The sequence below is a fragment of the Corvus brachyrhynchos genome, unplaced genomic scaffold (genome assembly GCF_000691975.1).
Source record: "Corvus brachyrhynchos isolate BGI_N302 unplaced genomic scaffold, ASM69197v1 scaffold1, whole genome shotgun sequence".
NCBI classification, from domain to species: domain Eukaryota; kingdom Metazoa; phylum Chordata; class Aves; order Passeriformes; family Corvidae; genus Corvus; species Corvus brachyrhynchos.
Genome location: NW_008237222.1, coordinates 12,016,175 through 12,028,239, shown reverse-complemented (window position 1 = coordinate 12,028,239; position 12,065 = coordinate 12,016,175). Strand labels below are relative to the sequence as shown.

At 45.2% G+C, this 12,065-nt stretch overlaps 1 protein-coding gene across 1 annotated transcript; it reads left to right on the top strand.

Annotated features, from left to right (window-relative positions):
• The first annotated feature begins 1,108 nt into the window (after positions 1-1,108).
• TMEM179 (transmembrane protein 179) lies at positions 1,109-9,616 on the top strand. The gene is made up of 4 exons (XM_008629796.2): positions 1,109-1,534; positions 5,466-5,603; positions 7,124-7,202; positions 8,139-9,616. Exons 1-4 carry the CDS (start codon positions 1,233-1,235, stop codon positions 8,316-8,318), a joined length of 699 nt encoding a protein of 232 aa, XP_008628018.1. The 5' UTR covers positions 1,109-1,232; the 3' UTR covers positions 8,319-9,616.
• The last annotated feature ends 2,449 nt before the right edge of the window (positions 9,617-12,065 follow it).

The window sequence follows — 12,065 nt, the reverse complement described above, 5'->3', positions numbered from 1 at the left end:
TTACTTTACCTGGAACTGGACATTAATTGTGGTGTCTTGTGCTGGAAAGAGGATTCATGCTGAGATGGAAAAATGAAACTGGGATTATGGGGAAACTATAACTTGAGGTCAGTTTAATTTGGATTTCTGTGCCAGAGCGATCTGAGCACAACTCACATTCCTCTCTCCGATGCCTTTTGCTTTCTGGCATCCTGACCTTGCAGTTTGGGCACTACAGCTGAGGCGATGCTCTGATGTCTTCCCAAGCATGGTGTGAGGCAGGGAGCTGCTCACTGGCAGAACAGAGCAGGGTGGATGCTCACCCCAAGGAATAAAATGCCATCTGCTCCTGCCAGGCGTGTACTGTTGCTGTGCTGGTCTGTTCTCAGCTTGATGTCCAGCAGGAGCTTGCTTAGGGTTATTTTCTTTCAGCCCTGCTCCACCTGCCAGCCAGGGGATGAGGCAGCTGATCCCAACCACGGGCAGCTCCTAAATGACACCCAGGCTCAAGAGAAGTTATTCCACTTCTGGTGAGCCATTGCTCCCCTTGCAATATCTTGGTAGGGGGGTGACCACCTGGGCTAGGAACAAAACCACTAGGTCTGTAGGCCCCAGGGTGGCTGTGCAACCTGTCTCTTATTGCCACCATCTGAGGCTGGTGGCCAGATTTTCAGAAACTTGGGTCAAAATTTCTCGGGATCCAGGAGCCACGATGAAGCCAGTTTGCTGATTTTGGGGTTTTTTTTTTGTGTGTGTGTGTAATGGTTAGCAACAGGGATGACATCAGTGTCCTGTGTCATTAGAGGGGATCCCCTCTGGCGGTACCCAGCCCTGCTGGAGAGGCACGGACTGATTTAACCCCCTGGGAGCCAGGGCGTAGTAGCTGCCAGATTTTCCCGAAGAGAGATACACCACAACAGCTCTTCCTCTTTCTGCTCCTCCCTTCCTCTACAGGCCCTGAAGCCATCCACAGGGGCAGCTCAGGCTGCGGGAGAGGGAGCAGCCGTGTCCGGAGGAGGCATCGGACTGCACTGCATTGCACTGCGCATCCTCCCTCCCTCCCCACCGCCTACTGCTGCAGCCTTCCTCCCTCCATCCCTCCATCCTCCCCCCTCCCACCCCACATCGCTCCCCCTGCCTCTTTCACTCCTGCATCCATCCCTCCTGCATTCCTCCCTCCTGCATCCCTCCTCCTGCATCCCTCCCTCCACTCCTCCCTTCTTCCCTCCCTCTGCCTGCGCAGCGCCGCGGACATGGCGCTCAGCAATTTCCTCTTCGCTCAGTGCATCTGCTATTTCCTGGCCTTTCTCTTCAGCTTCATCGTGGTGGTGCCACTCTCCGAGAATGGCAACGACTTCCACGGCCGGTGCCTGCTCTTCACCGAGGGCATGTGGCTCAACGCCAACCTGACGGTGGAGCGGCAGCGCTTCACGGTGCAGGAGTGGGGGCCCGAGGCCGCCTGCCGCTTTAGCATCTTCACCGGGCTCCTCTCCCTGCTGCTGGCCACAGTGCAGGCCTGGAGGACCCTCTTCTTCCTCTGCAAAGGGCACGAGGAGTAAGTATCCCTGGGGATAAGCCCATCCCTTCCGCAGGCTGGGGCACGTGGGACCAGTCTTGGGGTGAAGCACTGGGCTTTGCCCCATCCAGGTCATCGTGCTGCCCAGAGGGGTTTGGGGAGAGGTGGTGTGTTGCCCGTGTCTGTCTGCACACACACCATGCACTCCCCCAGCCGTGTCCAGGGCCCTCTCCGGAGGATGCTCCCATGCAGGGGTTTGGGGTGGGGGGGTCAGATCCACTGCCATGCACCCATTGCCCTTTGGCAGGCCTGGTGCAGCATGTGGCCACTCGGCTGCAGCAGGCATGAAAGGATTTGGGGGCCATGGGCTGATGCTGAAGGCTGGGGCTCGCAGGTGCCTCTTGACCATGGTGCCACTTCACATCCATGCCAAGGAAGGCCTTCCCCAGGTGTGCACTGGGCGTGTGAAAAACCCCGAAACAACATGGTTGTGCGTGGGGAGCCAGAAGAGAGAAGTTGGTGGCTGCCCTCTGTTTTTTGTGCTGCCTTTGTTGTGTACATGGCAGCTGTTGCAGACAACAACTATCGCTTGGTTACGGCGTGAGAGCAATGCTGAGCACTCCCTGCAGCGGCTCGGGGAGGCGCTGACAGCTGCTGCCTGTGCTCACACAAACCAAGGGGCATCCGACCACAGCAGGTGTAGTGAGAGGCTTGCTGGGCCAGGCAGCAACTGTGGTGTTCTGTGCTTGCCTCTCTGGTGGCCTGAGAGGGCAGAGAGCCTGGCATGGGTAACCCAGCCTCTGGGTGCTACAGGGCTGGAGGATGCACTGGTGCCTGTCAAAGCTAGGTAAATATTTTTCTCATGGTTTAGGAACCGTGCCAAGGGTAAATCACTCCTGCCCAGGTCTATTTGGACTAGAGGTCTCTTGAGTAAGGGGCTGTTACATCAGGGCTTGGTAATCCTGGAGACTGGGTAGCAGTTTTGTCTCTCTGGCTCTTTCCAACCACTCTCAAGCTGCCTAACACTCAAACATGCTGTAGTAAGTGTAGACCAGAAACTTATTCCATATTAAAACTTACCTTACACTAAATACAAACACAGAGTTCTTAGTATCTTTGAATTCAGCTTCCTCAGGTGATCCAATATCTGTAGAGGGTTAACTGAATCTCAATAATTTGCAGTTCAGAGCTAGCTAATTTTTAGACGAAACCAGCAATAAAAACCCTGCAATGGTGACATTTGAATTCGATGTTTGGCCTGCTTCCAAAAGTGGCTATTAACTTCAAAACTGTTGGTCAGGCCCTTGAAAAGTGTCCCTTTAGGAGCTGCTTTCAGGCTCCTTTGGGAGTTGTATAACACTGTTCATAGTTGCTCTAGGCAAGAAAGGCAGAAGACTGTGGGGTGATGGGGAGCAAAGATGGAGCAAGTTGGGATGATGAGATAACCACAGAAGATCACAGAAGGGTAAAACATGGCAAGATGCTTGGGAACATCAGTTTCTTGGTAAGAGGGAAGGTCTGTCCTGTACCACATCAGTCACTGTATGAAAAGCAGGCAGAGCACACGCTGTCCTGATTTTAGACAGACATTTTTTAATGCTTCAAATGGGTGCAAAAACATTTCTGTTTGGATGGAGAGATAAATGTGAGCTCCTCACCATAAATGATAATTGTCTGTTCTCATTAGAGGTGGTTGAGGAAGAACCAGAATGTCATAACTGATGATCCTATTGAGGAGGATCACTGCAACTGCACCAGCTCCAGGGTGAGCCAGCCAAGGCAGTCAGGGTTAGTTAGCACCCTTTACATCTTTCATGTGCAATGGCTTTGAATGATTGCTGACAAATAGTTATGACTGCTAAAAACCCTTCTTAAAAGGGTCTCAGTACCCTTTGCCTCAGGGGCCTGGGGCTCTTCAGCTCAGCTGAAGGGTAGAGGTATAACTCAGATACTTCATTGCTAGGATTGCAAAGCAACTTTAAGTGTAAACAGTTACTGTTAAAGGGCATTCACTCAATCTGCAATGCATACCTTGAAGTTCTAATCTAAGGAGGGAAAATAAGGTGAGCTGGAGAGCCAAATAAGCAGTTTTCTGTCAGGATGCCCTGGCCTGAGGAATCCCAGCACAGGGTGATGGCTACTCTTCCCAGATGCAAATCAAGTGCAAGGCTGAGCCCTGCTTTGCTCTGGAAGGTCACAACCTGGACCATGGAACCTCTTTTGCTGCAGGGTAGGAAATAGAGGGAGGACTAGAGATCCCAGGCTGGTGATGACCCACTGAATAGTCCTGGTAACTGCTCTTTTTCTAGAGCTCTCACTAGCTCTGGTGCCAAGTCTGTTTTATTCTGTGAAGAGCTCAAGTCTTTTCTGCCTCTCAGGCCAGCATACCACTCTAAGGTGCACACAGAGAGTAGGTTTTGACTTTAGCAAGACTTGGGATGAAATCCAGGCTAGGTGTGAAGTCAGGGCAGGGAACATGCAAACACCTGGTATGCTCATAGCAGCTCTCTCTGTATGGGAGATCCCAGCACACAGCAGGGGTGAGCTGGTTTACTTCACCAAATCCAGCTAAACCAAAGAGTAGGATTCAGCTTGTTGTTCACCCTGAAGTCAGGTGTCCTGGCACCCAGTACCCACTACAGTCTATAGGGGCACTTCTGGAAGGTGGTTTATTTCACTTCTTTTCTACCAGTCTTGGGGTGGGACAACTGTCACTTTGGAGAGAGCCTAGACAGCCCCTCTGGAGCCACATCCACCCAGGAACAAACATCCTAACTCTGCTGATAATTGTTTCCTCATCTTATTTTAAGGAAGTCCTCCTGAGGTCACAAATGAATCATGTATAACCTGTAGAAATAAGGATTGTCCAACTCAGAACCTTCCAGAACTCAAACACTCATTTTAAAAGCCTCTTGGATTTCATTTAATGAGCAACCAGGGAAAAAAAGTGACTGAGGGTGGTTTTTGTTCTCTGGGGTGAGTAGATTCCTTCTATCACTAGCATAATAAGTGGCGCTGGTGAGAAATTTGTCATATTCATCTTTACCACATACTCTGAATAGGATGACCTGCCTCCTGGAGCTGCCAGTCTTTCTCCAGCCTGGAGCAGATGTCCAGTTTTTAGATAATATGACATTCCAAGGTGTCCTATTCTAAACAGCCACTTCGAGCACTTTCAAGTAGAGAAGGGCTTTGCCAGATGACTGGGATTAGAAACTTTTCACAGCTAGAATTTAGCTGAGGACTTAAACAGTGAGGCTGGAAAATGAGTGAATGATTCCATGGCCTTATGGGAAGTCTGTAAGCATCCCTCCCCATCCTGCTCCACACACAGCATGTGCTGAGGGCAGGCCCTGGTTGGGCAGACTTAATGGGGCTGAGGTAAATTGATATTCAGCTGGCAGACATAGCATACTGACACCAAAGCCACAGAAATCCCAGGAGAAGCTGGGCCTGCTCTGCAAATTGCCCATAAAACTGAGATTCGTGTCCTACGATGGCAGTACCTTGTGTTACATTGCTTAAAATGATTATAGCTATCAGTACTGTGTTTTTATTTTTAGTTTCCCTCTCCTTAGCAATTTTTGTCCCAATTATCACTTAAGTCACAAAATAATTTTAGCTCCAGTTACTACATAATTTGAGCTAATGACATTTATTTTAACAATGGTGATTTTCATCATTACAGCTAATGAAAGCCACACTGTGTATGAACAATCACCACTTAGTGTATAAAGCCACATCCTCTTATGGTTAAAAAAGAAATAAAGATCAAAAGCATTTGCAAATGAAGGTAGTGTGACTCAAAATCAAGTCCCTAGTGTTTCAGTGTATTAGGTGTTCTTAATTAAAGAAGATGTGTTTCAAATGGAAGCTGATATCTTTGTGCCCACTCTGTTCTGCTTACAGAGACTGCTGATGTTGTGTTTCAGCTGTTTATGAGTTACATTTTTCTTCCCTTTTATTACAGCTCTTTCTTTTACGCCTTCCTGAATCTGCTGATCAGCGCCTTTGTGGTGTTCATCACATTTATTGCCAGCACTATAGTGAGTGTAGGATTTAACATGTGGTGTGATGCAATTACTGAAAAAGGAAGCATGCCAAATAGGTTAGTATTGAAGAATACATTTTCTTCCTTCTCTTTTTTTTCATATAGGCACAATTGAACTGTGGTGGTACAAAATGTAGTTATTACACGCAAGGTGAGCAAGGGGGAGAAGGCATCTGTAATATGAAAATCCAGTTTTTTTCACGTGGAACAAAAAAAGCAAATTGAACTCTTTTTTTGGTTTATTTAGAAGCCCACAAAAAAAAGTGTTTCCATTGTATTTTGTGGTCTCTGAATCATGATCATATGAAAAAGAAATCCATTATGTTAAAATTTTTTATTTCCAAAGGAATGCTGGATTTGAAGTTTCTCTAAGAATGGGGGGAGTGTGGCCTTGGGAGCAGGGCAGGGGGCTGAGGGTCAGGGCTCCTGGCCTGCAGTCCGGGTTCTGCCCCCAACGCACTGTGTGACACCATGCAAGTCATTTATCCTGCCTGTGCCACAGCTCATCATCAGACAAAAAATTTGGGGTAGAGATCCTGGCCTTGTAGTGGTGCTGTGGATGCCCTGAGAGCCACAGAATGGAAAGCACTTTCTAAGTGCCAAATACAGATGGCTGATGCTTTCTTACAGTCACAAAACATACAGCTCCTAAAACGGTCCACTGTATCCCACAATGCTTAAACTCCTTATAGGAAACATGATAAGTTGAGGAAGATTTGCTCCTATCAAACAAATAATGATGAAGAGAGAAGAAAAGGTGACATTTTATGTCATATGATATTGAATAAATGTACTACTTAAAGCATACATTTATGTTGCACATTGTCATATGTTGTAAAATGCCATAGTGAATGTTCTGTTTAGGGCTGCAACGATTAATCGAATTATTCGAATATTCGGTTAAAAATTCGATTACAAAAATCATCTAATCGAATATTCGGGTAAGAACCCAAGATGACCGACAGCACTGAAAAGGAGAGAGAAGAGGCTGCAGAAATCAACCAAGAGATAGAATGACAACCTCAAAATCCTGGGATTTTTTTCACACCAATAATGGTCCAAGTTATTTGTAAAATCTGTAGGCAGCCTCTATCTTACCATCAGAGTATCATCTCCTTGCTGGAGCATCCGAAACAAAAACACAATTCCTTCTTCTGAGGCTTTTCCTGATGAAGTCAAAAGGTAACAGAGGATCATACACTTTGTTTCATAACAAGCAACCTGGGGTGATGCCAGGGGCAAATCTGTGGGAGGCGAGGGGGTAGTGGGAAAGAGGGATTTAAGAATGCTGTGTTCATAGTAATTATTACAATTCCACTTATGGAAGATTTGTGTTATCACTTACATAATTACACTTTTTTCTTTTTTTGTAAAAGAAAGTAATTTTTGTCTTAGTTTTAGAGAAGATCAGCAAACAACCTGATTATCGCAATAACTTAAATATCCTTCAATAGAATTGCTATTGTGACTGTTCAAAATACATTTAATATGTTGTTTCATTTTATATTTGGTTTACCTGGAATCTCTTAAATAATTTTCTTATTTTGCTTTGCCCTTCCAAATGCCTTTCTGGGTAGCTGTGAAGAATTGCAGGATATAGATCTTGAGCTGAACTTGGAAAACTCTGCTTTCTATGACCAGTTTGCTATTGCACAGGTAGGTCAGACTAAGTCATGGTTCTATTCCAGTTCATTTGCCATTTGCTTATTGACCCGGAATTGCTGGAGGTGAACTACCATTCCTCGGAAATCAATGGCAATGTTTCCACTGACTTCATTAAGTGCTGAATCAGAATGATGGTGATGGGCACATTTGCATTTTAAGTTCAAAATAGACAGTTTTGAATACAGACATGTCAAAGCCTCACCCTGATCTTGTTAATCATGACAGAAAACTCATTGCTTATCCAAAGGATGAGGTCTGCAAAAGTTGAAGCACTCTGGTGTCCTGGTTCTCTTCGTTACTGTTCAAAATAATTTCTGACCTGCACCACGTCATGGGGTTCCTAGTTTTGCCTTCCTTGAGTTCAGCTGAGATCAGTTGAGCTATATAAGTATCAGACCATTGGAAATAATCAAAGATTAATTCATTTAGGTAGGGCTGTTTTCTGATGAATCCATGAAAATTAGACCTTTAAGGCTGTCAGACCTTTCTGTTGAATATTCTAGCTTTAAGTCAATGATCAGAGTCAGTGAACACTGGGATGTGAGCACATACTAATTTTGCAGGGACAGTAGTCCCATCCCTGCAGGGCTGCACCCTTACAAAGGCTTGTGTTGTCCCACATGGAAAGAGGCATTAGCCTGCCTGGAGCATTCTTTGAAGGTAACTCTGCCTCTTGGACATGAGCCAGTTTTGTGTCTTCCTTGCCAGCATCGGCATCTAGAAGCCCATCTTGGGCATATCTGCATTTAGGAAAGAAATATGCCATAAAAGTGACTCCTTTATATGAAGAACTTAGGACCTCTCTGGGTTTAACTTGGTGTGACTCCATGGGTTTTGGTCCAGCTGAGGTTTTGATAATCACCTGGACAGATGACTTTGTTTTTACAATACTGTACTGACCTCTTTATGATTTCTTTCCTTCTCTAGTTTGGTCTCTGGGCTGCCTGGCTGACTTGGCTGGCAATTACCATTCTGGCTTTCCTGAAGGTTTATCACAACTACAGACAGGAGGACCTGCTAGATAGCCTGATCCATGAGAAGGAGCTGTTGCTAGGAAGATCCCCTTCACGATCCTCTTTGCAAGATGACAAAAGTGGCATGATCTAAAGTGTAAGAAAACTTCCAGGGCAGGATCTAGATTTTATTATTCAGTAGTGTGAGCTGAAGTTGAGTCAGGGTATTGAGCGTGTGAGATCTTTTCTTTTCCTGAGATGAAATGTACTTGTGAATCACTCACTTCCCCCATGAGAAATTGTTGGCAGAAATACTTATATTAGGATAAAGAGAATGAACTGCCCTATGTGCCTTTGGCACAGCAAACTTTCTGTCCTGTGCAGGCATGATCTGTAACCTGCCCTTGCCAGCAGAGCTCCCATGTGCCATTGCTGGCTTTTGGGACAGGGGCCATTTTTGAGGACTGAGCTGGCAAGACCAGGCTACAGCATCCAGGCTATTTCTTCAAACTGTTCTTCAACAGTAATTGTAACTGGAGCTGCATTCAGTCCCTCCTCTCTTCCTCTCCTCCCTTTTGCCAGTGAAGCTGCCCCTGTTCTCTCTTTGTCCTGGGAAGTTGCAGCTCTGGTTTGGGTGCAGGCTCTCGCTGTCTCTGCTTTCACTGTCTATGGCTGCAGTGCTGACAAATATGTTGCTCCTGCTCTGGTTTTATTTAGAACATAGAGACCTGTGTTCCAGACTTGATATTTAATATTGGACAGTGTTAATGAATTCCACAAAACCCGTACATTATTGCAGCATCTGTCAAAAACTGTGTATAATATAGGAGGATGGTGGAGACCTTTTGTGGTTTTGTTTCTTCTTAGATTTTGGCATGACCAGCATTTATGATGACTCCTGAAGTGAAGTGTAGCTAGCAATTGCTGAAGCTTGCATACTAAGAAATTAAGCTGAATAGATAGTATTAATGCTTGTGCATTTATAAATGTAACTTGGTCCCTAACATTGTATACTATTCTGTTTTGAGTATTAGAATTTATTTGTGATATTTATTTCATAACAGGTATGCAAAATTACTGTAAGCATTTGCAGTGTAGGTTTCTATATATAAACATGGTGAGGAGTTCAAGCAGCTGAGTTATTTTATAGGTAGTTCAGTGCTGAATGGGTCCATTCTCCCCTCTCATGGGCAGGAGTTCCAGGGCAGATGAATTTTGCTGTGAAAAGGAAGAAGAATTGCTATTTACACAAAGCTCACTGGTGACTGTGTTGTGCTTTCAGTTTTGCTTGGCCAGCGCTTCAACAAATCTAGTGGATGTTGAGATCAGAGGTACATCTGATAATTAAGAAGAGTAACTCAGAGGAGTGTGGGATTTGCATGGCAGAGAAGTTGTACTAGGATTAAGCATTTATCCCCAGGTACACATTACACTGAAGACCCCAAATCAGCAGAAAACTTAAGCAAACAACTAAGTTTGGACTGAAGAAGATTTTTTTTGGGAGCACACTGACACTGCCTGCGGTACCTGTGTTTGAGTTGAGGCTGAATTTATTGCAACAGACGTGCAAACTGCACATGATTATATGACCTGGTAAATCAGAATGAGGGGAGAGAAGACAGCAGGCTTCTACCACCTCAGAGCTCAAGCCTGGGGTTAGCACAACCATGCAGATTTACTGTTGTCTTCTGGGGACTCACTGATGCTTAGTTAAGTACCAGCTTAAGCATTTCATTGAAACAGAATTTGATGTCATGACAAATCCCTCAATTATTAAGAATTTTAGGGCATAAAATCTGACATTGTATTTAACTGCCAAAATGTTCTCATAGGTTTAGAGAAAAAACCCTCCATGGGCCGTAAGCAGTGAGCCAGCCCTGTGAACATTGCTTATAACCCCAGCTGGCCACAGCTCTCTGGAGAGAGGTCTTGCTCTTCAGCATGATTTCTGCCCACAGGAGAATGCACTTGCTTTGAAAGCTTTGCAGCAGTGGCATTTTTGTAGTTGGGAGTTGACATCAGAGGAGGCTCCTGGAGAGGGAATCACAGATCAAGTTAATTAATACCAATTTAAAATTCAGATATCAGGACTGTTGGAGTGCCTTTTTTTTTATTCATTTGGTCTAATAGTTTGGATATTAAGAAAAATCTCTTCACTGAAAGGGCTGTCAAGCATTGGAGAAGGCTGCCCAGGGAACCAGTGGAGTCACTGTCCCTGGATGTATTTAAAAGAAGTGGAGATGTGGCACCGAGCAACATGGTTTAGTGGTGGCCTTGGCAGTGCCAGGGTAATGGTTTTACTGGATGATCCTAGTGGTCTTTTTCAACCTAAATTACTCTGTCTCTAGTAGGAGATACACTGTTGCAACTACCTGAGCCCATTGCCACGGAACGACCTTCTTCCTACCCTGAAGAGCTTGAGTCTTGTAAGTTAGCCTTACAGTTTCTCCAGCTGTAAAAAGCAGTCTCTACCCTGAAGAGCTTGAGTCTTGTAAGTTAGCCTGTTTGCTATGTTTCCCCAGTTTCTCCAGCTGTAAAAAGCAGTCTCACTTTGACTCAGCAGTGATGTCTCTTCCCAAAAATTACTTCAGTGCATGCCTTACTCCTTGTATGGAACCACGCTGCTGCTTTGTATAATATATTTTATGTATATGCCAAATCAGGCTTAGGCTGAAGTAACATGTGGGTTGGGACCACTGTTCCTGCTGTTGCCTGAGGGTTTGAAGAGCCTTGAGGCAGAGGATAACAAGTGTCTTGTGATTCTTGGTCTGAGGTACCAGGGCTTGAGCCTTGTCTCTGGTTCTGAAACAGAGGATGCTGCTTATGTGCAAGGCTGTCTGGAGCTCATGCTCCCTTCTGCCTCTCCTGTCTCAAGGTCTTTTTCCTCCTTTCCACTTCCATGAGAAGCAGCAAACACTGGTCCTGGGGTTGGAGTTGCCATGCAAAATGAAAAGAGGCTGAAGCTCTTCTATGAGTCCCACATGAATCTCAGTCTGTTTTTCACAGCTTCCCCGCCTTGACCAGGTGGGGTGAGGCTGGTACCCACTTGCAAGAATCAGTGATGCTTGAAAGCAAAGCTGTTTTTGATGAAAGCCCCTGTGTGGGTCAGAAGGCAGAACATGTAGTGAGAAGCTCTCTGGCTGACCCGAGGGGAGGTAGGCTATCCTGCAGCTCCCAGTTATTGGACTCACTTGGTGTTCTTTATTTGACTGAGTTTTCTGCAACTTCTTCTAAAGCTTGGACACTCAGGGCAAGCTGGTGATGCCAGGCTGAAAATGTGTTAGAGCTGTGGTATAATTTATGCACACATACATACCTACCTATGCTCTCTCTCATGCACTTCTCTCTTTTGTACATTTCTGATGTCTGCTTTTAGTCATCCATTGCCAGCCAGCGCATTGTGGGTCTGAGTCAAATGTTGCATTTCTGTGACATTTCAATACTTTTAATTTGCCATGCCCAAAGGCAGGCCTCTGGGAACACTCTGGCAAGAGTTGTATTCAAAGAACTAGAACACTGTGTGGTACTTATATTTGTATTTATTTATTGTCACATGGTGGAAGGGGAAAAAGTTTAGTGGCCTTTCCAGGGCACCAGGATGTTGCCACACAGTTATTCTGTTGTATCAAATATATTGCCTGGCTGTGGTTAACCATCTGTGGTTAAATTCCCCATCAATTCCCTGCCAGCAGTCCTCATTGAGTTAGAAGAATCTAAGCTAAGAAGTGTTATCTGAGCTTTTAGATCAATGCTGTTTATTACTATTTTTTATAATGGAGAAACAATTGCAACCACCTTTTGGAACAGAACTTCCTCATGAGTACATTAATGCTCAAAACATCTTATCCCATTAACTCATGAGGCATCTTTCAGCTCGGAAATTTCAATAAGAATCACAAAA